Source organism: Cavia porcellus, unplaced genomic scaffold (genome assembly GCF_034190915.1).
Source record: "Cavia porcellus strain 051 isolate PalLab524CR breed Dunkin Hartley unplaced genomic scaffold, mCavPor4.1 scaffold_26, whole genome shotgun sequence".
Classification (NCBI taxonomy): domain Eukaryota; kingdom Metazoa; phylum Chordata; class Mammalia; order Rodentia; family Caviidae; genus Cavia; species Cavia porcellus.
In genome coordinates this window covers 13,370,116-13,398,001 of record NW_026947509.1, presented here as the reverse complement: position 1 = coordinate 13,398,001, position 27,886 = coordinate 13,370,116, and the positions used below count along the sequence as shown (strand labels likewise).

The following is a 27,886-nucleotide window of genomic DNA, read 5'->3' as shown; positions in this document are numbered from 1 at the left end:
TGCAGGTGCAGGAGGAAGGGCAGCACTGCCCTGGGGCGCCCAGGAAGTGGTGCGGCCTCCTCAGCCTCCGGCCTGGGGAGCCCTGTCCTCTCTGTCCCAAACACCTTGCGACTGCGCTGCAAGGGCTGTGGACTGATTGTTGAAGGAAGTCAGGGAATCAGGAGTCACCCGGGGCTGGGGACCAGGTCTCCACAGTGACCAGATAGGTCCTTTATTTAACACTTACTTGAAAGGAGCACTTTTTCCTTGTCAATCATTATAACAATAATTATGGGGGGAGTAGGAAGAGCTGGGCGTGGTGGTGCAGGCTTATAATCCCATCTACTTGGGAGGCTGAGGCAGGGGGGGTGACAACCTTGAGACGAGTCTGGGCAATCTAGCAAGACCCCATCTCAGAAATAAAAATTTAATTGGACGTATAGCTCAAAAAAGTGCTTAGCAGGTATGGAGACATGGGTTCAATCCTCAATGACAAAATCAAGGAAGGGGCGTGGAGAGGAGGACAGACCTGCCATTTGTGACAATGTGGATGAACACGGACCGCATTATGTTGAGTAAAAGAGCCAGACAGAGAAACAAAAGCCCTGCGTGATCTATTGTTCTTATGTGTTGCACCAAAAGCAGCTTTCAGCAGTCACCAGAAGAGGGAGCAAGCTAGCTGGGAGGCTGAGTCAGGAGGGTCACTGCAGCCTAGGATTTCACGGCCAACCTGGACAGCGCAACAGTGAGGCCCAAATCTCTAGCAAAACAAAACACAAAGTTAGAGAAACTTTGGTGAAGAAGAACTTGGGGGTTCAAGTGGACCTGCAGCCAGCCATTTGCTACAGAAGGTCTGGTTTGTACAGTTCGTAAGTCACGAACCAGACTTCTCATAAAACGGAGTGAGTGCACCTCCGTGTGGTGCTGGCGGAAGGAGTGAACAGTCCAAAGTGTGTTCTGGTAGCGTCTAGAGAAGGCGTCCTGCGGAGTAAGGCAGACTGACTCTTCACACTTCTGCTGGCTTCCCGCTGTGGCCAGCTGCGTCACAAGATTAGGGTGCTTTTCCCCTCGACAATTTCCACTTCCCCGGGTGGGCGCTGCCTGGCCCAAACCCCAGGCCTGCATCCAGCAGCCTGGACCTCTCTCTGCCCCCATTGCCATGGCAGCCAGCGGGTGTGGGGTAGTTTTCCTCCTCAGGGCTCTCTCTCCCCTGTCCGACTCCAGTCCCGCAGCCTTCTGCAGTGGCTGGCCGTCCCCATGCCTTTGACCGGGTCTGACAAACAGGATTCTTCACCCAGCGGCTTCCATCCAGCACTTACCTAATGCAGAAGGACAAGTGGCCGGGTTCCGGGGTTTTCACAGCTCACCGTACTCGGAGGAAGTGGAGCCCTGGCAGTAAACAGTATCCAGCTTCAAGCACGACCCCTTCCCATTTTCCATTCAAAGTGACAGAACATTGGAATTACAGGAAGGTTGGGTTTCTTTCTTTCTTTCTTTCTTTTTTTTTTTTTTTTTTTTTTGTGGTACTGGGGATTGCACCCAAGGACTTTGCTCGAGGAGAGCTTGCTAAGTAGCTAAATTGTCTATGCTGGGCTCAGACTTTTCCATCCTCCTGCCTCAGCCTCCGGAGTGCTTCGATTACAGGCCTGCGCTGCCCTGCCCAGCACAGAAACTTTTAAACATGTACTCCAGAGGCCGCACGCTCTTTTCCACCAGGATATTTATGATGAATGTTGATCACATATAAGGTCCACTCAGATTCTGACAGCACCCTCAAAACCTTGATGATGAAGTAATAAAAAAAAAAAAAAGTCAGAATCACTGTAATTCCCACAATTGCTAAGCAGGGCTGAAGCCACCGGGGAGGGAGGTGGGAGGTGGGAGGTGGGAGGTGGGGATGATGGTCCTTGAGCAGCACTGCCTGTGATTCCAGCCTGTTCTTTTCGCACTCAGGAGGAATTTGGAAGGAAGGAACTCATCTGCACACAGCGGAAATGACTCGGGACGTTCAGTGCATCATAGCGTTCAGGAGCCTCCTTGATCCCTGGCAAGGGCTCCAGCTCCTCCGCACTCTGCTCTTCCAGCCACCACCCTTGGGATGGTGCCCCTGCTCCATCCCACCCAGCATCAGCCCTGGGCCCAGGTGACACTGGCTGTGCAATCTTCCTGAGCTCCGGCCAGCTGTGCCGTCTTCCCGACCAGGCCTCCTGCAGGTGGCTGGCATAGTACACCTGGACGTACCCGTTCCCTGCAGAACTCTCGTCCAGCCTCTGCCGCCCGTCCCTGGCTCTTGATCCCTCCTCTCCTGAGGCTGTCCAGGGCCTCAGCCTGTCACCCTCAGAGTGCCCTGTCCTGGAAACCATCTCTTCCCAGGACTCCATCCTGACATGGATGCCCACCTGCCTTCTACAGGGCCCCTGTTCTGCCTTTTCCCCGGATCACTTTGCCCCAGATCCCTGACCTCCTCACTGCTATGAAACGGGTTGGTCAGGAACCCGGATGCCGACAGGGACAGGGCAGCCTCATCACGCCTGTCCCCTCAGAAGAGGCCTCCTGCCCTGGAGACTGTGAGTGCCTGATTCTGTGCCCCATTTTCTGATTTATCATGCCAGGCAGGATTGTGATGACAGAGAAATCTGGGTGCTGAGCCCCCTCTGTCCCCACACAGCTGTCAAAGTACCTCTGTGGTTTTTTGATATTGTTGCTGTTTTGTTAACACTGGGGCTTGAATCTGGGATATAGCTTCACACTGAGCAATATCCCTAGGCCTTTATTTCAAATGTTCTAGTTTGTGACAAGATCTTGCTAAACTTTCCAAGCTGGTCTGGAACTTCTGATTCTCCTGTCTCAGCCTCCCAAAGATTTGGCGTTACAGGTGCATGTCAGCACCCCCAAATCTCACATCATTTTTGTTGTTGTTTTGAGACAGAGCCATACTCTGTAATTCAGGCACAACTTGACCTCACAATACAGCGTAGGCTGGGCTGAAACTCATACCTTCCTGCCTCAGCCTCCTAAGTGCTGGGTCTTCTATAATGTATAGAAATTGAATGGATATATGCTAATTTAATAAAGATATATTGGATTTGAAGAAATTTTCAGTGCCAAAAATAAATTCTATATCCTTATCTTTATTCCAATTAGTAAAGCTGATCAAAAATATCTAGGTCATTTTCTTCCTTGTTCTCAGACTCAGCGGCCCAAGAGACATAGCTTTAAGCATCGATTTGATCATTTAATGGATGCGTAATCAAAATTTAACTCAGAAAATATTCTGTCCAATAAAAATGGAACAATACACTTCACTATCATATATAAATGATCTTGGATTGTTTGCCTCTGTGTGTTTCGCATTAGTGCGTATGGAAGGAGACAGTTCTGTCCTCATTTTGACCTTGTTACCTGGAAAACAACAGAGGAAAGTTATTTTTTAGGGGAGGGAGATTTAGAGAGGGACGGGATTACCAATGCTACCGTCTTTAATTCTCAGTTGCGTAAGGATGTGTAAGGATGACTTCATGGTCCGTTGAGTTAAATGCGTAGGGTTTTAGCTGAAATTTCTTACCAGAGCCTCTGCACTGGCTGTGCACCAGGATTTCAGGGAGGGGGGTCCTCACATCACAGAAACCTTTGTCTGAGCTCTGGGCCGAGTAGCGCCCCCGCCCCCACCCCCAGGTAAAATCCTCTAACAGGACCCAGATAGGCACTGAAACCGACCAAAATCCTCAGTCACCTACACAGAGGTTCCCAGCAGAGCGGCGCTGGCCCCCAGGGGGCGCAGTGGGGCGGCGCGGAGCCCACGCGGAGCCCTGCTTCCCCGCGTGGCCGGAGGCGCCAGTGCCCCAGGCCCTGCGCCTTGGGTGCAGCCCGGAGTGGCAGATCTGCACGCCCCTCCGTGCAGAGCGTTCATGCATTTTATGAGACGCTGTGCTTCCTTCACATCGGCGATGCCGCGGGGTCACGAGGAACGGCGGGACCCCGCCCGTGTGTCACGCCCGCAGCCCCAGTTTGCGTTCGTGTGAGGTGGCCGGGCGTGGAGGCTCAGCCTGCAATCCCAGCACTGTGGAGGCTGAGCGGGGAGGATCCTTGCATGTTCGAGGCCAGCCTGGGCCGCCTAGTGAGACCCTGTCTCAGAAAGACTGGAAAATCCAACAGCAAAGAATCCAGACTGGAGGCTGCTCCCCGGCGACCCGGCGGCTGTGGCTCTGCCGGGGCTCTCGGGAGCCCGCCCCCGGATGCCGCAACGACCCCTCCGGGAGCCCCGCCCGGACCCCGGGCTTTGCCGTCCAGGCCGCCCCGCTCTTGGCGCAGCGGAGCCGCCCGCGCTGCTGGGAATCGCTCCGGCCTCCGAGCCGCGGCGCACCCTGGCCGTGAGTCCCTGTTTCCAAGACGACCTGGTGGGGTCCGAGGGGCGCGCAGAAGCCTCACAGTGCGCGGAAAAGGCGACAAAGTCGGAAAGAAGAAAGAGATCCCTCTAGAGAGCCCGGGGGATCCGCCCCAGCTCCCCGGAGCCGCGGGGCCGAGGAACGGACGCCGGTGCGCGGCTGGGCGTGGTTTCCCGAGATGCCTGGGAACCGGTGAGGAGCAGCAGGGCTCACACTGGCGCCGACTGAGCACCCCCCTCCCCCGGGCTTCCCGGGACGAGGAGCGGCCGCACCCCCGGGGATGGGGAAAACGGACCAGCATTCGGGAGGCTGAGGCATGAAGATTGTTGCAAGTTCGAGACCAGCCTGGGCTGCAAAGTGAGCCCAAGGCCAGCCAGAACTACATAGCGAGACCCTGTCTCAAAAAGACAAAAAGAAAAAAAAAAGGAGGTAATGTGATCAAGAGGCCGGATGAGAGCAGGACACACACACATAGCATAGACTGAGGACTGTCTCTGATCTCATGTCATAGAGTAGGCCACAGGTGAGAAGAGCACACAGCACAGCGCTGGACACTGACCACCAGCAAAGAGGCCCTGCCACGGCCTGCCAACGCCTGCTCAGCCCGAGGAGAACAGCTCGGGGATCTCGTGGAAGCCACCACCACTGGTCAGAACCCACGAGGCCCTCTGCCCACATAGGTCCTGGCTGTGTCTAGAATGCGCTGGCGTCCAGGGGACATGGGGGTGTCTGTGTCATCCTTGGGCGCTGGGACTGGACAAACTCTGAGGTTCGAGTTCTTGCTGGCTACAGATGAGGAAAACTAAATTTTTTTTTAAAAAATCCTGAAAGGAAACTTAACCCATCTCTCAAGCCACGCCTGCGAGTGACTTAAGGAAAAAACTGCATCACTGTGAGGTCTGGCCAGCGCCCCACTCAGGGAAGTCCTGCTCCTCTCCAGCCGCTCAGCTGCATGAGTCGATATATAGGCCGTTGGGTCCAGCGAGGCCCTTGCATTGGTGCAGGACAGCTCAGAAGGTACGGAGCTAACAGAACCACTTCTGGGATGGGACAAGGGCGGGGAGACGCCTTGAGTCTTGCCCTGCACACCGTGGCCCACACATCTCTCCGTGTGGCCGCTTTCCTGCCATGCACCATGGGGACCCGGGCACACAGAAGCAGGGGACACACTCTGCACTGCCCGAGCCTGCACACCACACGTGAGGGTCTAAAGCCGCTGCCGAGGCCCAGCACTTTCTGTGTTGTGAACCATGCAGCGAACGCTGCTGTAGACACAAGCAACACAGAGCCACCCACTGTGGAGATCTGTTGTCCCGACCTGTGTGACAGATTCAACCATGAATGATAAACATGGCCGTGTCAAAGCCCCTGAGCTGCCCCACCGCCTCTGCCGCCTGGGCCCAAGTGACATCCTACCCTGGAAGGAACACAGCTGCCGCCTGCTCCCCAGTGTGGGGGAAGAGAAGTAAATCTGAGAGGAGGAAGGGTTATCAAGTGAGCAAAGACTGTGGAGCAACAATGCAGTAATTGGACTGCATTTGACCACATGGCCTAGAAGCCCCAATACAGTGGGGGTTTGTTTTTATCACACAACAAGCAGTTTGGGTAGCTAAGGCAGCTGCTCAAGGACGTCATCAGGCCCCCAACCGCCTTGTGGCTGTGTGTGCTTTGTTTGGGGCATTTGTCTTCATAGTCATAAAGTGGCTGTGACATCTCACAGTGTTACATGTGTGTCCCACACAAGCAGAATAAAGCAAAAGACACTGACATCTGTACATCTCTGTAAGGGAACAGCTCTCCTGGAAAACACACAGATGTCTGCTGTTCTCCTGGTCAGGGCCAAGCCTGGTTCCCATGCCCTGGTGTGTGGGGCACAGTGACACCAACAGTGCCCCGGGCCACTTGGGCACACCTGGAAGGACAGAAACTGGGGAGCATGACAAGATGGGGCCATACAAACAGGACTTGAGAACTCTATTTCTAAGAACAAAGCTGCAGCGAATATGGAAAGGCAGGAAACTGGCTACACGGGGGGACCCGAATGTTTGCGCACATCTCTGCTTGTGTCAGCATGTTTCGATCCTGTCTTTAAACGCCTCACATGTTTCCTGTTTTCTGCTGATGTCCCAGGTCCCCTGTCTCCCTGCACCCTGGGTCCTCAAGCTGTATCTCCTTGGGGATCTTCCTTCCCCTCCACAGGGTCCTTGCACGCCACCTCCCTGCCCACATACATTGCCTTCACTGCTGCAGGGCTCCCACCTGCAGCCATGGCCAGGCCTTTCCCCAGGTCCTCTCCCAGCTGTGAAATCAGAACATTCACCAGCTGGCACCTGTGGGAACCCAGGCTGCTTCCCATCTTCCCAGGCGACACTGCTCGATCGCGTATTCAGTGGCCCCTTCAGTTTGCTTCCATCCTCCGGGAGCTCTCACCACTTAGGACAGTCATGCTGTCTAGTCACTCCACTTTAGCTTTGTGATCGATGCCACTACTCCGGGCCTCTCAGTGTCAGCATCAGCAGGATTCTGGCTGCTGGCCGTGGGAGCCGCCACCCCACACCTCACAGCACCCGGCAGCATGCGGCCTCTTCCTCCTCCCTCCCTACCTTACCGGGCTGCCCCTGCTCCTCCAGCAGCACAGGGGAGGAAAGCTCCATCCCGCACTGAGAGGCAGGGCCATTTTATTCCTCTCAAATACACAGCCAGCACCCGCAACTTCAGGGACAAGGAGAAGCCAAGGCTCTGAACACGATTTGCCTACACCTGTCTTCTCAGCAGCCCCAGAGGACAGGGATCTCTTCTGTGTGGTGTCCACACCATGTCCGATGTTAGCTGCAGGCAGAGCCTCCCTGTCCTCTCCTCTCCACCATGTGGCTTCCTCAGAGGGTGGCTGGGCACCCAGGTGTACACAGACCTGCACCAGGGAACACTCGGGAGCCATCACCTGCAGCCTTTCTGATGCTGCCAGACTGAGGCCGAGGCCAGGATCTCTAGGCTCAGGCCCCCAGCTTGGGCTGCACAGCCCTGGACGTTAAGCTCCCCATCCTGTCCCACTCCCCTCAGCCCAGGAAACTGTGACTCAGGATGTGAGAGGGAGACGGCAATGCCTCTCCCCTTCATTACGGGGTGATGCCCTTGCCTGCACCCGGCTATGTGGGGCAGCCCCTGGGTACAGACCCAATGCCAGCATCACGACAGGAGGCATCGCTTTATTGATGTACACGTTAACCCACGCCCCAGCAGGGAGACCAGGACTCGGTTCCTAAACGGAATAAAATAACAGGGGCACCACAGAGAAAGCCCGGAGCTCACTGCTCACCTCCTTCCTGTGCCTTCAAGGCCCCCGGTCCTCTAGGGAGGGGAAGGGCATCCTCTCCCAGCCTGCAGCCCCTCGGCCTTCCCAGTTCTGTGGGTGACACGAGGCCCACACACAGGTGAGGCGGAGTCTGGGGACAAAACAGCTAGCACCAAAAAGCGGCTTCTGTTTCTCATCACAAAGTGAGCACAGTATCATTTTTTTAAGGAAAGAAAAGTCTTAAAAATATATGGCACTAGAGTGTAAAACTACAGGGCTGCGTCCGGTGAGGCGTCCGCAGGTCAGATGTAGAGCTGGTGCGAGGCCAAGGTGTCCATGAAGGGCCGCACCAGGTTGTCGGTGGAGAAGTAGAAGATGAGCCCGAAGGTGATGGAGATGGGGAGCGCGGGCAGTGCTTTCTTGAACACCGCAAGCAGCAGGAGGGTCAGACACAAGCCCTGTGGACACCAAGGAAAGGGACGCAGTGACCACCAGTGTGGATGGGCAGGAGCTTGCTGGCCTGCTCCTTTGTCCCTGGGCCCAGATACGCCAGGACTGGACTTCTATCTGATCACCATGCCCATCCTCCTTCCAGGGACGGCAGTGACATAGGATGGCCACCCCAAAGAGACAGCAGGACAAAATGGCTTGACTAAGACACCAGTGAGGATCTCAGTAGCCAACACCAAGGAAACCAAGGGAGAACCAACACCAAACCAAAGGAGCCATGTCCCCTCATGGCCCTTCCTACCACCTATTCCTAGATACCCCAGGCATCTAAGAGGGGACAGTGGGGTGGAGGTGAGTATGGAGGGGAGCAGCCTGGGGTCCATGATGCCTGCTCTGGGGCACCACCCTTAGCTACAAGTCCCACCCTGTGACACCTAGCGTGTTCCTGGGGCACAGGACAGGATGTGGGTGCCACACGGTCAGATTCTGACTTTTCTCAGCTATAAGGAAGGCTCTCCAAGGTGACAGGTCAGGATAATGTCTCCCCAGGATGTGCATCGGGCCAGGTGGCACTTCTAGACCCACCTGAGCCCAGGACACTCTGGTCCCCGAGGCCTGGGGGGAACAGCAGCTGTGCAGCAGGAAAGGCATCCTCATCGCTAGCCTTGTGCCCATGGCCCTTAAACTGCTTCCCCTCGGTAAGTCTCAGGTCACAGAGACTTACCTTCAGGGACAAGCCCACGAAGCACTGTGCACCAAGGCCCCCCCCCTTACACTGTCCCACGGCCTAGAGAGGGTCCTCTCAGGGAAGAAGGCTCCGGAGGGGCCCCCAGGGTAACCCCATACTCACAATGAGGATGGCCACGAAGCAGGCCAACGTGGTGTTCCAGTCCCCACTGCCCGTGGCTGCCGCCTTGCCCACCAGCACACTGTAGAAGATGAAGTCGCCCAGGCCAAGCTTCACGCCCCCTGTGTCCAGAGGGAGAGAGGCACGGTCAGTCCCGGAGCTGACAGCAGGTGAAGGACAGGGGACTCTGGCAGGTGAGGAAGCCCGGCCACCCTGCAGAATGCAAGTGGCCAAGGGGTTCCAGCGGAGTCCGCAGCGACTGGGGACAAAGGTGTGGGGCCCGGAGAGACAGCTGAGTGCGGAAAGGGGTCGCGGGCCCGAGCACTGAGAGTCTGGGCAGTGAGAAGCTGGCACTGGGCAGGGGCCGAGGGCAGGGCAGCGCTGTGTCACTTGGTGCCAGGAGAAGGACAGGTTCTCTTTGGAAATTTGATTTCACTCCTTTCAAGAACATGGCTAACAATGTGTGGAAGCCTTCTAGAGCCCCTTTCCCTGAGAATAAGAAACCCGTAACTGGGGATTTAGTCATGATACTGGGGCTCCCTAGGCTTTCCGGCACTGCTGAAGAGCCGGGCGCTGTGGCTCGGGCAGAGCAGGTCTCCGCAGGGCTTGTATCTGACATCCTCACCTCTCTGCATTTCCCGCTAGGACTCAGAAAGCCCTGTGTCTGTCCTGGGTCACCCTGGGACTCCAGAGGCACCAGGTCCCGCGTCCTCTGCCCAGCGCCTGCTGGCTGAAGCCCCTTACCCTTCATAGGACACGCACAGTGCTCACGCCATCCGTCTGTCTGACCCTGTGCCCCTGTGTCCTTCCCAGCATCCTCCACTGCATCTGCATGCACTGCTGACCCTGGCTGGGACTTGTGCCCTGTGCCCTGTGCTGGGCTGGCTGCCCTTCAAGGCCACAGCCCTGACACTGTGGATCTAGGAATGGTGCAGCCTCTACCCGGATCTTAGGGAGCTCTGGCCCACCCAACCCCACAGCGACCACTGAGCATGGGGACCTTACTTTCCTCCTCTTCCTCCAGTTCCTCCCCGGGGTAGCCAGGCAGGGGAGGCTCAAAGACATCAGGGTACGAGGGCTCCCCAAAACTGTCGTAGGAGTCTTCTTCTGGGTGTCCGGAGGAAGGGGCAAGGGAGAGACAGATGGTCAGAGGGGCTCCTTGGGAACAAGACGCTCCCCGCCCCGCAGCATGGTGGCCAGACCCCGAGGTGTCCCTGTCCCCAGCCACCAACATCCCAGGCACGGGTGATAATCAACCCCTGCTCAGTCCCAGTCTGGCTGGGAGCTGACGCGTGCGGAGGACTGGCTGTCAGGTGACACGTGCTTCCGCCTCCCAGAGACCAGGCCACCAAGGGGGTATAGGGGAGACAGTGGCCCAGTGATGATAAGCTGTCACCCCGATACTCACCCATCTCTGGGTCATAGGGCAGCTGCAAGGCACCCTGGGAGGACGGGTCCAGCTTTGCCATGCCCACTGTCCACACCATGGCAGCTAGGGAAGGAGATGGAGCCATGGCTCAGCACTGCCCACAGGAGCTGTGTTCCCGCAGGACCACCCACCTGGAGACCCCACTGGAGGGGTGCTGGGAGAGGGGCCAGCATAGGCGGACAGCACTACTCCCTTTCTCAGCTGTCCTCACAAATCAACGCGAGAATGGACAGTTAGAGGAAGGGTGAGCAACTTGGTGAAGCAGTTGTTTTAAAACTGTTTTTAAAAACTCACAATGTACTGCCCTATCCATTCCTGTTTTGCTTTGTTTTGTGGTACTGGGATTGAACCCAAGGAGTACTGAGCTATATCCTTATCCCTTTGTATTTATTTTTTGAGATGGGGTCTTGCTGAGTTGCTCAAGGTTGCCCCAAACTACAATCCTCCTGCCTCAGCCTCCTCAGTAGCTGGGATTACACCCATGTACCACCACACCCAGCCATCTCAGCCATTTTACGTGTATACTTCAGTGGTACTCACTGTATTCATATTGCTGTGTAAAGATCACACTTTTCCAGCCAGGGCTGGTGGCACTCAGGAGGCTGAGGCAAGAGGATCACCATGAATTCAAGGCCAGCCTACAAAGTGAGACTCTGTCTCAAAAAAACAAAACAAAACAAAACAAAACAAAACAAAAAAAAAACCTCACACTTTTCCATCTTGTAAAACTGAAACTCAGTACCCATTAAACTATTAAACATACCAAGCCCACACCAGAAAACAAAACAAGATAGAAAAAAATCCTAAAATTCATATGGGATCACAGAAGACCCAGATTAACCAAAGCAATCCTGAGTTTTAAAAAATGCTACAGACACCACAATACTTGACTTCAAAACCCACTATAAAGCTGGAGTAAACAAGAGGATGGTGACAGCGTAAAATCAGTCACACACCCCAGTGGGTCAGAAAAGCGAGCAGGGGAAATGAACGCACCCCGCTACAGACCACAGACACACACACACACACACACACACACACACACACACACACACGGAGGAGAAAGGCAGCCTCCGCTACGTGGTGCTGGCAAAACCAGATGCGCATACGAGGAGGAATAAAACTGGAGCCTGCCTCAAACCAGACACAAAAGCCAGCTCAAAGTGTATGAAGACCTACGTGCAAAACCTGAAACGACGAAATTACTACAAGAAAACAGGAACAATACTTCAAGGCACTGGTGGAAGCCAGTGATCTTTAGCTGGGACTCCAAAGGCACAGGAAACAAAACCAGAAACAGACAAACAGATTTCACAAACTAAGGAGCTTCTGACCCATAAGGGAAACAAGCAAAAGCATGAGACACCCTTCAGAGTGCTAAAAATGTCTGCAGACTATTTGTACAAGGGGTTGACATCTGAAATATGTAAGGAATTAAAAAAGTTGACCAAAAAAAAAAAAAAAAGCAAACAATCCAACTGAAAAAAATGAATAAAAGAACTAAAGATTTCTCCAAAGAAGACACACAAATGGCTGAAGAGTACAGGAAGAAATGGGTGGTCTCACACATCATCAGGGAAATGCAGCTCAGAACCACCACGGGGCACCATCTCACCATGGTAAGGGTGACCATCACCAACAAGACAGAATGAGCAAATGCTAGGGAAGACAGAGGCAAACTCAAACGCTGGCAGTGGGAGGATCATCAGGACAGCCCCTGTGGGCAAACAGGTGGACAGTCCTCAAAAAACTAAAACAGAGCTAACATATGGTCTGGAAATCCCACCCTGGGTATACAGCCAGAGGAGACCAGATAATCACATGCTTATCTGCACGCTTGAAATTACCAAGCATGTGGGATCCCCCCAGATGCCTTCATGATAGAGACATCGTGGTGAGTACACACAGCAGAGTATTATTCAGCCGTAAAAAGGAGTTGAGTTGTTAAGTGAAATCAGCCAGGCACTCAAAGACCGCCAGCGTGTGCTCTGACTGTGTGTGGGACCCAGCAAATCAGTCTCTTGAAAAAGAATGAAACAGCGACCATAGGAGACGGGACAGGGCAGGGAAGGGGATGCACTGGAGAACAAGTTCGAGGAGCTCCTCCCGGTCCTCTTCAGCACAGCGGGGCCACCACAGCGAGGACGGCCTGGCTGGATTTCAGGGTGACCAAAAATGTATGAAGTTCTCAACAAATAACTGAGCTTGAAGAAATGGAAATGCGTATTGCCCTGATGGGGTCACAACATGTTTTAAGTATGTATTGAATGTACATAATGTACCTGAGGAAGGTGTACAAATGACTCAATTTTTAAAATACTACCCATAAAAGAGCTTCCTTCTTCCCCAGGGCTGAATGCTTCCTGGCCCGAGTTAACCACACTATGTCACCACTGACGCCCACTGGGCTGCGTCCACCTCCTGGCTGCTGTGGACATGGATGTGTGATGAGTCCCTGTCATCCACACTGTCTGAGGGATGTCCACCCAACCCTGACCTGCTGCTCTTCTAGAACAGGGGAACTGTGGAGCTGCAGGCTCCCCTGCGTGACACTCAGCTGAAATCTGCCAGGCTCAGAGTCAGAAAACAGTCTGGCCCTGCAAAGTCCCTTTCCAAGGTGGCCCTGAAGAGCCCAGACAGTGGAGCAGTGGCCAAGGACCTTGGGGAATGGGGTCTGTAACACTGCAGCCAGTGGACAGGCGGGGGACAGTCACGGGGCTGCCCCATGCACCCCACATGCTGCCACTCCTCTGACATGCCAGCGCCCTCTACATCACAGCTGGATACAGCTCTCCATGGGTGCAGGGGTGTGAGGTACGGTGGGGGTGGACATCCCCTGGGGGCACCAGGCTGGCTCTTCCTTTGGCCAGGGAAAGTGTCACCACCTCCTGGTAGCTCTGGAGCTACCACCGGCCCTGGTCCCCACCACAGGCCCCTCAGGCAGAGGCGCAGGCCACTCACATGAGTAAATCAGTGCAGGAAAGATGGGCTCATTCCTCTCCTGGGCAGTCTCCACCAGCATTCTCAGTGGCCCTTTGGGGCACAACACCGCCACAAGATCTGGGCAAACACAGGGATCTTTGTGGTGTTATCTGTTCCCAAGCAGTGCCCATGCAGGGAGGTCCAAGCTGCTACTTCTGGGAACCCGACTGGGGCTCTTTGAATGTGCCTGGCCTCTGGGCTAGCCTCCTGACCCATTTGCAGCCACCATCCATGGCTGCACTGGCTTGAGCCCAGAGCAGGGCCCGAGGTACCTGCCAACAGGAAGTACTGAGACCCAGAGGAGCCCCAAGTCTTTGTCCTCAAACAGGAGTGGCAGTACCAACGGTAACCATGCGAATGGCAGGTAAAAGGCAGGAGCATTCTGGGTTCCTTACAGGCATCAGACCAGGCACTTGGGGCTGCTCTGAGTAACACACAGTACGCATGCTCAGGAACAAGACAACAGCCAATGCATAATAAGGGGCGTCTGACCACTGGGTTTCCTTCTACACCTTGGAGCTGGAGGGACCTGTTTTATAAAGGGGACCTCCCACCCTGGGGCATCTCGGGTGGCAGTGACCGTGACCCAGCACTAGACACCACCCCCACCTCGGCCTACCATAGACGGAGATGGCGCCCAGGATGACCCACGCAGACCACTCTGGGAGGTACTTGATGAACACCAGGGCCATGAGGGCACTGATCATGATGAGGTAGGCCTGTTGCAGCACCAGCGGCCCCTTCCAGTGGATGCACACCATGCCCACCGCCCCGAAGTTCCACACGGTCAGGAAGAGCGTGGGGTAATCCATGGCCACGTTGTAGGTCTTGAGCACTTCCCTGCAGGTCAAGGTGGAGTTGTGGGTGGGTGGGAGATGAGCGGGGATATCCCAGCCCAAACTGCTTTACAGCCTCTGCTCCCGAACTAAATTTTCCAGGCTCTCCCTGGGGCCTCTTTTCATGGGCCTGTGATGCCATCATGGCTACACACTTGGGATGTTCACAGGACCCTCTGCCTCTGGAAAAAGTCCCGGCAGCCGTTTCTTCCTGTCCCTCCAGCCTCCCCTAGCCCCTGGCCCCTGGCCCAGGGTGAGATCCCAAATCAAAAGGCAACAGGGCAGTACGTTTTCCCCACAAGCCAGGATGTCTCCAGACCTAGTACAAGAATGAAACATAAAGCATGAGTGGGTTCCACCCCCACTGGTGTTCACAGATACTACCTTCCACAGAGGCACTGACGGTTTTATATCAGGGACCAGGACAGACATTCGACCTGCTGTGGAGCTCCCGGCCCCGGGTCAAGGCCCAAGAGATGGACCGGGAGGCCTGGGCTGCAGATGCAGCTGACACTGAACTCAATGGCCGCCCTTCCCCACCAAGATCCTTTGTGGCCTCTTGCAGGAGTGGGGTCCCCGGGGCCTCCTTACCCAAGTGCTCACGGGCACCACTTACCCGAGGTAGATGTAGGTGAACAGGAACAGCAACATGAGGGAGGACATAATGAGCCAGCCGTGGATGAACTGCACAACAGACGGAGACGGAGGAGGAGGTCACGAGGCCCAAGGCCCCCGGGCCTGCGGCTGGAGCCTACAGGTCTTACTCCTGACCACAGGAGGTGGCACTGGAGGCCACTTACAGATACAGGGACTCAGATATCCGAGGCCTCTTTCCTCCGGCCCCTGTCAAGGTCTCAAAGTGCCCTCAGGACCCTGCAGGGCTGCTGACCTGGCTCACCCCACCTTGCCTCTCATTCACTCAGGAAGGTCCAGGAGGCTCCACTGGCCAGCACAGCAGCACCAGTGTCAACACCAGTGCCAGCAGAGGCTGAGGGTCTGCCTGGGGCACATTCCAGGAGAAGAGGAGTGGACAGTGTACCACCAGTGGTGGTGAGACCTACAAAGCATATGCTGCCAGGAGAAATCACTGGGGTGAAAGGATGGGGGGGTGCTATATCTCATCCAAGACCTCTCAGGAAGTTCCCGCCTACCTGCGGGTCTACAAAGGGTCCTCAGAAAGATCTGTCCCTCCTCCCCAGCCAAGTATGCACCAGTCAAGGTCGAGGGAGGGCTGCTTCTGAACCAGCACCCGGGGCAGGTGCTGTCCTCTCTGGAGATGGGCCCACCAGTCCCCAGCTCAGCCAGGGAGGCGTCAGTAGTGACCTGGTCCCTGCAGTGAAAGCAGCCACTGATGCTGGGCAGCAGGAACAGTGAGAAGGAAGGGGCTCCGTGGCACCCAGACTGTCCTCCCCTGGGCCACTGTCAGGCCCCACCTGTGTGTCACAGATTCGCTGGGAACTTTACTGAGTGATGGGCCAGCCAGCTGACACCTGCCCACTAGAGCAGGGCTGCTCCCACCCTCCCCCTGCTATTTCCAGCTGTCTGCAAGTATGAACCCTCAGCTTCAAAGGAGCCAGGCCCAGCCCTCCCTGCACCCACTTCTCTCATCTCCCTGCTACACCGCAGCTGCCCAATGAATGGCCCTGCACCATGCTCTGTGCAGTCTCCAGCAGGTGGCACCTAGCTTCACCTCAGGGTTTCAAAGCCTTCAGCCCACAGCCCATGGGCAAGTTGAGAGAGCATCTTTGGAGACAAATGATGCCCCCGACTCAGGCTTATCTCCTCCACTGCTTCCTGGGGCACCCGGCAGCTGGGGGTGAGTCTGACCCAAACACTCCCAGGCCGAGGGGATCTCGCTACAGTGCCTGAACAGCCCTGTCCAGCAGGGAAGGGAAACAAAAATAAACATGGAGGGGAGGTACCAGGGCAAAGGGAGCCTGACCCAGAAACTCAGACGAAGCAAAATTACGTCAACTTCTTCCTAGGTCAGGACCTGGGGTCAGGTGGTTCCAGGTGGGGCAGCCAAAGGCAAATCAGCCTATTTTGCAGAAAAAGAACCCCCCCTCATTGTTTTCCTGAAGTGGCTGCTTCCAGGCAGGAGCCAGCCGAGGGCCGTGAGGGGAGGGACAGACAGGGAGGGTGAGGGCTGCACCTTGTAGCAGCGGTACTTGTACAGCACCACCAGGAAGATGGTCATGACCACAATGACGCTGATCATGATGAGCGTGTTCAGCACAGAGTTGAGCAGCCGCTGGCCCACGGAGGGCGTGTCCTCAGTGAACGGCGTGTAGATACTGAGCAGGTGGGGGGACGGGGGGACAGGGGTCAGGGTGCCTGTGGCTGCGGAACACCATTCCCCAAGTGACCCTCAGACCCATCCTGGAGCCCCCACCCCCCGCCCGGGGCCCGCACCACCCTGGCACTAGCTGGGCCCTGGTCCCAGGCTTCCGGCCATGCCTGGTGCTTGCACAGCAGTGGGGTGCAGGCCAGGTGAACTCACCCAGTGGAAGCCCTTTCTGCCCTGCCCACTGTCAGCTCCAGGCCCTGCAACACCCCACACACTCTTCTCCATCGGCCCCTAGCCCAGTGGAGCCCTCATAAGCTCAGGAAGCCATGTGCAAGCACCTCGCTCTGACCACTGGGACTGATGGGAAGCTGCCAGGCGAGTGCACAGCCAGCAGGCAGAGGGCCTGTGCGAACCTGGGCTTCCCTCTGTCCCTGCCAGGGAGCAGTGGGTGCAGATGCTATGGCTGAAGCTGCCCCCACCCCAAGCCCATCCGCCTGGTCCCTGCCAGTTGGTCCAGACCCCGACTCACAGCTGACCGTTCTTCTCCGTGTAGAAGCGCACAGACTTGATGGTGGCCACCACCACGACCATGCACAGCGTGACGGGCACGAACAGCATGATCACGTGCTTCGCCCCATACTTCAGTGTCAGCTCCTCCTCCAGGCCTGCCGGCCGCCCGGGAACCCCACCACAGATGTAGTGGTCAGGGTCGTCTTCACAGTCCTCCTCACTCTCCTGGCCCCTCTGGGAGAAACCATGTGGTGAGGGGTTCAGGGCACCCACCTAACAATCCATGGGTGCTGCTCAGGGATCTGGGGAGTGCTGCTTTCTAGAGCTAAGAACCAGTAGCGTAGACCGAGGACACTGGGATTTTAGGGCCTAAGAAAAGTGCAGGAGGGAAGATGCAGAATTGGACCAAGCGTAGAAACAGAGAAGGCTGGGCGCACCTCCAGCGCACAGCGCTAAAGAACCTGAAGGACAGAAGTGACCTTTCTCCTTCCTAAGAGCAGGGGCACAGGGCTCTACAGCTTCCAGAGCAGGGAGAAGAGCTGGGTCAGTGCTAGGAGAAAAATAGATCGAATCTTCAGCTGACAACCTAAGCAGAACGGTCACCCACGGGACTCCCAGCAGCAAACAGGACACGGCAGCTAGCAGTAGCAGAAATCCCGCCTCCTGAAATCAGGTGAGTAAATCTGTAGCTCGGAACTCAAGGCTGAGTCCATACCAAGCATCGGAAAGACCCGGCTCTGGGCAGGTGGAACAGCGCAAGGGGCGAGGGGCAGCAGCTGTGCTGCAAAGCCTGGCTTTGGAACAGTGGCAACTGGGGGTCATTAGCTGTCTTATTAGGGTCACAGCCCAAGGAGGCGCCAAATGAAACACAGCTTTAAAAAAACACGGCTTCAGTATCTACTCTTCGCAGAGATGTTCCAGTCTAGGAGGTCAGGTGAGGAAGTTAATGGACAGGAACCAAAATAACAAAAAGCACAAGCACTCCGGGAGATAAGACAGGACGGAGAAACATCGGGGTGATGACCTTGAACTGGGGAGTTTTACTGGGAGCTCAGAGGACAACAGGCTCCAGGAGAAATGAGCTCAGATTTCAGCAAAGAAGAGGAAGGCTGGCGAAGAGGCCATCCATGAAGAGAGGTTTCTAACTACTGCAACAGTCGGGTGCAGGCAGATTCAGATGCTGCTCTGACTGATGGGGAGAGAGATGGCACAGCTGAGGGACTCTCCTCCCCCGGGGCACCACCAGGGGACAGTGACAGTGCAGCCCGTGTCACATGCATTTGTCCAGTCACCCAGATGCCTTTTCCTCCTGGAAGCTTTTCTTCCTACCACCCTGAAGTGTCCACGTTGCCTGTCCCAGCATCCAGGCATCCACCACATGCCCTCGTGTTACCATGGAAACTGTGACTGGCACTAGAATGGTACACACCTGAGGGGCGGGCTCTAGAATGGTACACACCTGAGGGGCGGGCTCACTGCAGAGCGCATCTGGGGTCAGATCTGGGGTCAAATGCGCAGTCTACTCAGAAAGCCCTTTGCTGAGCCCCTCTTCCTCCCAGGTCAGAGATGGCCTGGCTCCATCCTGGCATTAGCTTCCCCTCAGGAAGCAAATACCTGAGCTAAAGCAACTCGGAAAGACAAAGGGCTTGCTGCAGGCTTCCAGCTTTGGAGGGGCCACTTCAGGACCGATTGGCCCTCCTGCCCCAGGACTAAAGCATCTCAGCAGGACTGCATGGCTGCTCACCTCACAGACAGACTGTGAAGGAGCCTAGAGGAAAGGATCCCCAGGCCCCTGAAGACCCCTCTAGACCGATCCCATAAAGCTTCCAGCACCCTGGTAGGGACCGTATGAGGGACACGGGAGATCCAGACTTGAACCTTCCTCAGCACAGAGGCCCACGACCTCCAGGCCCGACCAGGGGTACCACTTACCCACTGAGCAGCACTGTCCCCGTCCTCCTCGCCCAGCCGGCCCTCCTGGCAGGAGCGTGGCGAGGGGCTCTCGGCCAACATCAGGGACGTCCGCTCGTCGCATGCTTCCTCCTCGCTGTCAGAGGCCATGAAGGTGAGCATGACCCTGCTCGGGAAGGGGCGGACCTGGAAAGCACAGGGACCTTGCACCACTGGATGGGAGGCTGTGGTGGGGACTGCAGACAGCGTGAAGCCCCAGACACAGGTCCTGCCCCAACAAGCTTCTGAGACCCAGGCATCCAAAGACTACTGTAAAGCAGGAGTCCCTGCCAGCCACCATGAGGCTGCGGCAGCCTGAGACTCGTGCCACCCACCCAGAGAAGTCAGGGCTATTGCACGGTCAGTGTAACCCAGGTGTTCAAGAGGCACACAAACACAGTCTCGGGGAGTGGGCTGTTTTCTGGAGTATCTGCCGAAGCTGGGCACAGAGCAGAGGCTGGAGGGTGGGTGAGGTCTGTGGAGGGGTCAAGGGCCCCAGGCACGACTCAAGGTGGCCCATCCCATCTCAAGGGCAATCGAGACAGATCTGTGCTTACAAGGGTCATTCTGGCCACAGCTGGGAACCTGAGGTGGGTCCATACGGCACTGAGGACAGCAGCCTTGCTAGATGGGGGGATGGCCATGGGAATTTCTGGGGAAAGACTGTGACTGTGACCCAGGAATCTGCCGAAATGTCTGTGGGTGACAGGGGACGCTGTCCAGGAGGACCCTGGGCTGGGATCTGAGTGAAGGGAGCGGGGAGCCCAAAGCTCAGCAGCAGCAGTCAACGCCTGGCAGGGGAGGAGGTGGTGGTAAATGAGCCCCTTCAGCAGCAGCGAGTGTGAACAGGAAGTGCAGGCCCCGTGCAGAAGGAACCAGAGGAGCGAGCGATGGCTGTCAAGACCGCGGAGGGGTTCCACGTGGGCTTCCAGCACAACAGCACCCTGTGTAAACTGGTCGCCCCAAGTCTATACACGCAGCCAGTTTCAAGGCTGGGAGGACTTCTCACAAGCTGAGAGGGATATGCCAGTCCCCATCACATCCTGGGACAGCCCCTGAGCTCGTGATAAGATCCCGTGGGCTTCTGGCTGAGTCACACTAGCAGGTCTGTGCCAAGTCTGTCTCCAGGGACAGCGTTCCTGGGAGTTACCTGGTCTGTAAACAAGACAAGCGGGATTCTTCCACTAACACAGCCAGCTTTGCTCCCTGGTGGGGCCAGTGGCTGCCACTCTTCTCAAACCTTAGCTGCCCCGAGTTATTCCTAGGGACTTTAGTAGCTCCATCCTGCAGTGAAAGCCACCACCCCAAAGTAAAATGCACCCCCGCTATCTCCAGGGACTTCCAAGGGAGTAAGTCCCCCAGCTTGTAAACCTTCCTCCTGAGGCTGCAGACAAGAGTAAGAACCGCAGTGGGCAAAGTCAGACAGGCGCCAGGAAGAGGTGCAAGGGACCAGGCACCTGCTGGAGCTTAGAGCAGAGAGTGTGCCAGCCAGGAGGGCTGGAAGCTCAGGCTCAAGGACAGGAAGTGGCCTCAGAGGTTAGGAACATTTACCAGCCAGGGGTGGCAGGAGGTGGGTCATCCTGGAAAGAGGTAATCACCTAGGTGAATGCACACTATGGGGACACAAGAGCCCATCCTGATAATGTCCAGCAACCTGACGTGGAGGAAGGGAGGAGCCTGGTGGGGTGAAGCATCCACGGAGGGGCTGGGGCCTCATGAGAAGTAGGAGCTTGGTCTAGCAGAGGGGGCAGCCCAGGTGTCCTACAGGAGGCTGTGGACAGAAGTGCACTGTATTACAGTGGGGTGACAGGCAAGAGTGGGTGCCCTCATCCGTTTGCTTGGACTTCTCAAGACCAGGCTCAGCCCAGGGCCACAGGAGCCCAGTGCAAGGGGACATGGCCTTCATGAGACCTGGGAAGCTCTAGCTTTAGCTCCTTCCTCTTGGCAAAAGCCAGCCAATTGGGTCCAGGAGAGGAAAGGTCAAGGCCTCCTTCCCTCCAGGAGGCCCAACCTCACACATCACACCCTCAAGGAAGGCTGTGGGCGGTGCTGCTCCCCAGCACCACAAAATAAAAGGGGCAGCAGTGCTCCCAAGCCGGTGCTCTGCTCCACTTGGAGGAGCTCGGACAGGCCCCACTGCTTCAGAGCTGCTGACTCCGAGTTCATCAGCCCCCATCGCCTCCTCCAGGGCTTCTCCCATCTCTGGGTGCCTGCGATCCATCTCCATGGTCCCTGGAAGGGTGCAGCTGATCTGGGAGTCCTTGGACCCCAACATCACAGACTGCAGCCCCCACCCCCAGGGCAGGCCAAGTTCCCCCTTCCAACCCTGAGAGGTGGCAGGGTTCCATCAGAGGCCCCCTTCCAGACTCCCACAGAGCAAACTCCAAGAGAAATGGGGGAACACAGAGTGAGGCTGCTTCCAAAAAAGGGCCTAACAGAGCAGTGGACACAGAACTGCAGGGCACCCACTTCACCATTCAGCAGCAAGAGCAAGAGATGCTTCCCAGAAAGCACTGCTGCCTCAGTTTCCCTAATGTCCGTGAAGGGTAAGCTTAAAGGAAGAGCATGTTCCTTCCATGTGACGCAGTAATGGACACCTGGTGACCACTGTCGTTCGCCCTCACTGACCCATCATACAAGTCTAGTCTCGAGATCTGACAGGCCTTTAGAGAAGGACACTACAAATCCTACAAACGTGCCCTGTAACCCACAAAGCACAACCCATTCAAATGGCCTCCTCACCAGAAACCACACACTGCCTGGGGAGACGCCCCTTCTTCCCACTTCTGAAAACCCAGAAAGCCTATTCTGAGCTGGGCTCCAAGCACAGGGGCAGGCAGGGGAGACGGGCTGCGGCTCAGGGGGCCCAGGAGGTGCAGCTGGTCTTGGCTGGCAGGGCGAGGGCACCACGTGGTCACAGTCCAGCAGCCTGCTGTGTGTGGGGTCACAGGTCAGAGGACCCTCGCAGAGTTCCCAGAACCAACTCAGCAATGGGAAACACAAGGTCTCTCAGGGGCACCATTACCCAGTGGATTCAGGGCAGCAAGGGGCAATGGTGGGCACCACCTGCTAAGCCCCGAGCCAGCACTGAACCCAGGAACTTCTGCAACTGTTCTCCCCGGTTTTACCCATGAGGAAATAGGTTTGCTAAGGGACCAGGCTGTCCTGGGGGGAGGTGGTGGTGCTGGGCTTTGGGCATAAGGGTTCCATCCCCAGTGCTGCAAAAAATAAAAAGTAACCAATTCAAGGTTCCACTCAGGCCTAGACAATCCTTTTCCAGGCTCTTTAACACTACCCTAGGTTGTGTATTAAAAACACAGCTCCCTGAGCTCCACTCTAATGGGGACTCTGATGAAGCCCCGGGGGATTGTGCCACGCAGCGCCAGCAGACTGCACCCCTGCACTCAGACCAGACGTCTCCACGGCCTGCCAGGCTGCTGCAGGGGGAGGGGCAGGATGAATGGGCCTCTCCCCTGGGTACAGGGTCTGCTCAGATGACAGGTGGGGAGCAAGAAGAGGTCAGGATTGGACACAGTAAAGCCCTCAGGCTGAACAAGTCCCCAAACAACACCTGCTGTGATGAAGGGTTGGACAGACCTGACTCAAAGCAAGAAAATTAAAACCTGCGAATACAATCACCCCTTCTGATCCTCCACCCAGGAATAAAAGAGTCACGTCAAAATGTGTTGCCATTCCTGAATGACTGTGAGGAAAAAAAAGTGAAAACAACTGAACTGTCGGACTCTACAGGATGAGACCCGAATCTGTGCTTCTTTTCAGGCTCCCTCGCTGCTGTTTTGGTCACCTGTGGTCAACTGTAGACCTAAAGTATTGAATGGAAAATTCCAGAAAGCACACTGTAATAAAATAGCCCCTGTTATAGTATGTGGCTGTAACGGCTCTATTGTACTCCTAGGTACCACTACCCACTGCAGACATGGACACACGGGGTTTATGTTATCCACGGGTCCAGGCATCCACGGGCCTCCATACCTCCATCAGATGGGGCCCACGAAAAATCTTATTTCAAACAGAATTTAACAGGATTTTTTAAAAAGGCATGATGTTAAGTTTAACAGAATATAAAGCTTCATAAAGCTTCACATCGTAGTCTGAGTTTTCTTTTAAGATGTATGCACCCAAAAGAAGGACAAGAACTGTTACAAAATATTAACAGTGGTTGTCTCCGGATGGCAGGATTGTAGATGACTTTTACTTTGTATTTAACACTACCATTTTTATAATAAAGGCAGATTACATGTTCAGGGTTTTTTTAAAGCTACTAATTCTTAAAGGGGAAAACTGAACATCAACTCTTGGTTTTCTTCTACCCCTGACCTTTTCTCCCTGAATCCCCTGGTTGCACGGAGCTACAGATGGTATTCCGCGCAGCCACTGACATTTTCTCCCCAGCCCCGGTCATTTACCAGGCTCCCAAAGGGCGCTGGGGTAGGTCCTTCTCTCTTGTAAATTCCTAAGAGCAGGCTCTGCAAGGCTTCTCAGTCGCCTGATGGCGCTGAAATCCTTGCAGGGAGAAATCACCAGCCGAATGCCCAGATAAACAACCCTGCTGGATGCGTGTCCACATCCCAAGGCCGGTGACGCAAAGAACTCCCGCTGGAGCCCCAAGCAGGCAGGTGGGGTGGGCGGGGCCGGGCGCCTCTCCAGTGCTGATGTCAAACCCTCTCCTGGCGCCAGCAGCTCTCCTTTCTTCACCCCCTCCCAAGGGTGCTGCAGGGAAACTCGCAGAACAACACAGGTGGCTGAAGGTGGCCTGGATTGGGAAGCGCCAGCCTCGGAGAAACTGCTGGCTGCTCCAGCTACATAGCTGAATGGGATGGAAAGGCTGGTGGGCCGGCCCTAGGGACTGTGACCCAACCCGGAGAAGTTCCCCAGCCGGCTAGCGTCAGCAGTTCCCGCAATTATCACAGAGACCTGGTGACCCCATTTCCTCAACCTTCTTTTCATTGCAGAGAAAAGAGTAAAGCCAAGGTCTAATCTTAACACTGAAAGCCAGCAGAGTTGGGTAGGAAATGGATTTTAAAAGCAAACCCCAGTGCCTCCTGGGAAATGATGATCCAAAAGCAAACCAGGAATGCTGCTCTTGCCATAACACTAGGATCTCCAGAGAAAGGTCTGGGCTGGGACAGCGGGTTGCTTTCTCAGTGCCAGGCGAACTGAACAATGCGCCCCAGCTTTCACAGAGGGTGCACAGGTTTCCAGCAGGCCACATGCAGTGGCCAGTCATGGCGACTCCCCAGTAATGCCATGACTCCTACAGTCTTCCTCTACACTGAGCAAGGCTTGCAAAGGTCAGTGGTTACCCTGAGAAATCCCACAGCATCCCCACCACCACCCAACCCTCACCCTTGAGCCCCCACTGACATCTGCCAGTCCACGCCCCTCAGCCTCTATCCTACACACACCACTTGCTGGATGGTGACCTCAGCCGGAGGTGATGCCCAAATGCTGGGTAGTCCCACAGGTATTACCCACTTCATTGGACCACAGGCCCCAGAGATCCAGGTACGGGGCCTCCTAAACTTAAGCTCCATGGCTCCTTCCTACTTAGAAGCCTGGACCTGGGTCACCCTCTCTCCTTTCCTTAAGCAGCCTGTGGAAAAGGTGGTTTGGGGGGAAGTGGCGGAGGGAGCCAGCCTTGAACAGATGCAGAGTTTTTCTTCTTTGAAATGAGAAAGGGTTAAAAGTAGAGGCTTTGGAGACTAGTAGGGTGACAGTCACTACCTGTGTGACCTGGACCACACACTCCCTGGCTGCACGGCCTGGAACCAACAGGGCTTATTTCACCCTCTGTGAAAGGCTGACCAGAGGACTGTGGACACGAGAGGTGCCCTGTCCAGTGTCTACCCCTGGGGGGTGTACGACACATGGAGGTTAACAGTGAGGGGTTAGCAGGCTGCTGGCACCCCCTTAGAAAACCGGGTGCTGGCTGAGCCCCCAGACACAGGAGCTGGCTGCCGGTCCCACCCCAAGAAGGGGCAGGGCACTTTCATGAGACAGTATTACAGTGAGCAAAGACCTGAAAGGCCATTTGGTCAGAACCCTATCTTATAGTCATGAAACCCATGCACCCCAGAGGGCTTTACTGTGACAGTCCCAAGACCAAAAGCTCTGTGGCACCTCAGGTCTCAAACTGCCCAAGGGAGCCATCCTTGCCCCCTCAGCCAACGAGGCTCATGCTCGCAGTAGCCAGGGCTCTGGATCCTGGACCACACAGTCCCGTTTGCAAGGGGTGTCCATCACGCCCCAGTCCATGCTAGCGAAGTCTCTCCTGTCCCCCACCTGGCCTATGAGCCCAGCCAAGGCCCACCCTGCCCTCCTTGTACTGCAGGTCTGTGTGGCCATGCGTGCAGAGGAGGGTCGTCCATGTGTGGCTGTGCATGAACAGCAGGGTGCGGGCCATGCTGAGCAACATTGCTCACCTCAGGGCCAGAAAATGAAAGCAAAAGACACAAAGAGGAAGGGGCTGAGCTGCACCACTCACCCGCAATGGCCCAGAGCCCTCCCACAAGGCCTTCTCAAAACTTTCCACTCCCTGCCTAGGGCGAGGCCCTATGGAACATGCTTTTCCAGAGAGGCCTTCAGGGACATCTCCGACCAAACCACCACATCAGCACGCCCACGGACAGGGCAGCTCTTAGGGCTGCTGGAATAAAACCAGGGTGCTTCATCTATGGCTTTCTTATTCCTGTTTTGGGGACAGATACACACATGTGGCTGGGGAAAGCCCGGGGGAAATGAGTAACAGTGATTATCTCTGGACACATGGCTCATGGATGACTTTTTACAATTTTCCTGAAAATGTTTTTTTCTTTGGTACTGGGAATTGAACTCAGGACTTTGTGCTTGCCAGATTAGGCACTTGTGCCGCTGAGCTATATCCCCCGCCCCTTTTCCTGAAATTTTGAGAAGAAACATCCATTATTTTTATTTTTTAAAAAGAAGTTTCTGGCTAAGGCACACCAGAAAAGCGGGCACCCTTTAAATTTTTCTTCTTCTGCTAGACTTTTAGAAAAGATGAACTGCAGCCTAGCATCTCAGTAGAGGCTACCAAACAAATAAAGCACGCTCTTTCCTAAGGACTGACCTGAAATTGTTCATTTCCCAGACATTCATGTGACAGTGACATGTCCAGGCCTGGAGCCAACATTTGGTCTACAAGGCCTAAAGCCCTATGTGTCAGAGGGGAAGGGCTGCCAGGGCCCCAGCCCCCTCCCAGGGGCAGCAGCTGGGAGCCAGGTGGGATCCTGTGCAGAAACCATTAATCGCCTGTCACCAACTCAACAGTGTCCCAAACTGCAGCAGCTGAAACACAGCCCAAGATGTTTTCCTTAGAAACAAGCATGTGACCTACACGCACAGCTTTGGTTTCTTTAGGAGGAAAAAAAAAAGATCATTTTTTTCTTTCTTCTGGTTTTCTCAGGAAGTTGGTCATGAAGACGTCACAGAAACTTTCTGAGCTGCAGGGCAGAGGCCTGCGTTTAGCCGAGTGCAGAAAGGCTGTGTGCAAACTCAAAAGGTAACACAAACACAGGCAGCTCTGTTCAAAGCCCGGCACTCACAGGCACTGAGGCCACATAACTGAACAACTGCTTAAGCCTGCAAGCCTCAGTTTCCCCTTTTGCAAAAGGGTAGGAATGATGATTATTACTGAGCTTCCTGTGACAACTACATACAAAGTGGCTTTTTACTGTACATGGCCAAATTCTCAAACAAGGCATGACATTCAGTTACTAACGTCAGTAACTTAGTAAAAGGGCATGGGAGATAAGGTACAGTGGGGCAGGAGCAGCCAGAGAGGACTGTGGGAAAGGACACGGGCTGCCCATCTGCTCCTGCCCAACAGGCAGCCGCCTCTAGCCAGACCCCTGCTATCTTTCTCACATTAACAGGAAACAAGTGGATGCTAGATGCAACACCAAAGAACAATTTTCCTGCAAAGCCTGAACCGACCTCCATCTGCTGGGCCATTTCCCCCAGTGCCCCTGTCGGAAAGACAACACCAATCATGGGTGGCCAGCTCCAGCCTGAAGCCGGGACCCCTGGCCTCTTTTGCAGCAAGGCTCCAAGCACTCACACATCATTCCTATGAATTTGTCAGGCTCCTGCAGGTAGGCAGGGGAAACCTGACGCTCACACACCTGCAGCAGCTTATGCAGAACCTTTAATTACTGCCAGAGGCTTGGCTGGCAGCCTGGGGGATCAGGTGTCTATCAAGGGGGCCGCCTGGGCCCAGCCTCGTCCCTCCCTGACACTGGTCGGCAGGTGCCCCATATGGGCTGCTCCTGCAGTGGCAAATGGAGATGTAGTTACCCCACACCGCCGGTTCATGTCTTGAACAGGAAATTAAGCCACAGCCCAGGTCATTTCATTTAGCAAGCGAAGGGTTGAGATGTGGACAGCAGAGGCCAGGACCATGGGTTCTACCCCTGCTTTGGAATCTCCTACCTGGGCGACCTTGGGCTATGCCACTTTAGCTCTACGGGCTCAGGTTCTTCATCAGTCAAACGCAGAATGGAGCCCCGCGTCTGTTCTCGGGCTCCTTCAGCTTCAAACGCACAGCTGCAAACCCCAGATAAAAGAGCCAAGCTTGGCGGCAAGCACCGGCCGGCCGCAGGCCCCGCTCCCCTCCCTCCTGCACCGCGCAGGCAGCCAGCGCCCGCGCGCTCCGCTCGCCCCCGAGACCGCGTGCGCGGCCCCACCGCCGGCCTGCGCCGAGCCCCGCCCACCCGCCGGGCCGGGGTCGCCCCGGGCGCGCGCCCCGCGCCCCTCGCCCCACTCGGAGGCCGCAGCCAGAGCCGAGACCTAGGCTCCATCCCAGCCCCGGGCCCGGCGCCCCGCGCGCTCACCTGCCCCGCGCCGCCCCCGGCCGAGGGACGCCGGCCCGCGCCCGCGCCCGCGCAGGCCCCGCCCCTGCC

The 27,886-nt window shown here is 55.8% G+C and overlaps 1 protein-coding gene across 8 annotated transcripts; it reads right to left on the bottom strand.

The window, feature by feature from the left end:
* Window positions 1-7,550: 7,550 nt before the first annotated feature.
* On the bottom strand, window positions 7,551-27,866 carry Psen2 (presenilin 2). Of its 8 annotated transcripts, XM_063236749.1 has the most exons (12): window positions 27,818-27,866; window positions 27,417-27,530; window positions 18,930-19,094; window positions 17,017-17,231; window positions 16,353-16,494; window positions 14,817-14,884; window positions 13,984-14,204; window positions 13,344-13,442; window positions 10,362-10,445; window positions 9,959-10,060; window positions 8,957-9,075; window positions 7,551-8,114 (listed from the first exon to the last, which is right to left on the bottom strand). In XM_063236749.1, exons 3-12 carry the CDS (start codon window positions 19,068-19,070, stop codon window positions 7,959-7,961), a joined length of 1,347 nt encoding a protein of 448 aa, XP_063092819.1. In that variant the 5' UTR covers window positions 19,071-19,094; window positions 27,417-27,530; window positions 27,818-27,866; the 3' UTR covers window positions 7,551-7,958. The 8 variants fall into 8 exon arrangements, with proteins under 8 accessions (XP_063092819.1, XP_063092818.1, XP_003474278.1 ...); XM_063236748.1 differs by lacking the exon at window positions 27,818-27,866 and having other exon boundaries at window positions 27,417-27,626; XM_003474230.5 differs by lacking the exons at window positions 27,417-27,530; window positions 27,818-27,866 and adding an exon at window positions 23,375-23,568.
* Between the last annotated feature and the right edge of the window lie 20 nt (window positions 27,867-27,886).

Excerpts from the sequence above, each read along its gene's own strand:
- Psen2 (XM_063236749.1), bottom strand. The coding sequence starts at position 19,070 with ATGCTCACCTTCATGGCCTCTGACAGCGAGGAGGAAGCATGCGACGAG. Across the intron at positions 9,076-9,958 it reads ACTGGAGGAAGAGGAGGAAA|GGGGCGTGAAGCTTGGCCTG; the intron begins GTAAGGTCCCCA and ends CTCTGGACACAG. Across the intron at positions 8,115-8,956 it reads GCTTCGTGGCCATCCTCATT|GGCTTGTGTCTGACCCTCCT; the intron begins GTGAGTATGGGG and ends TGGTGTCCACAG.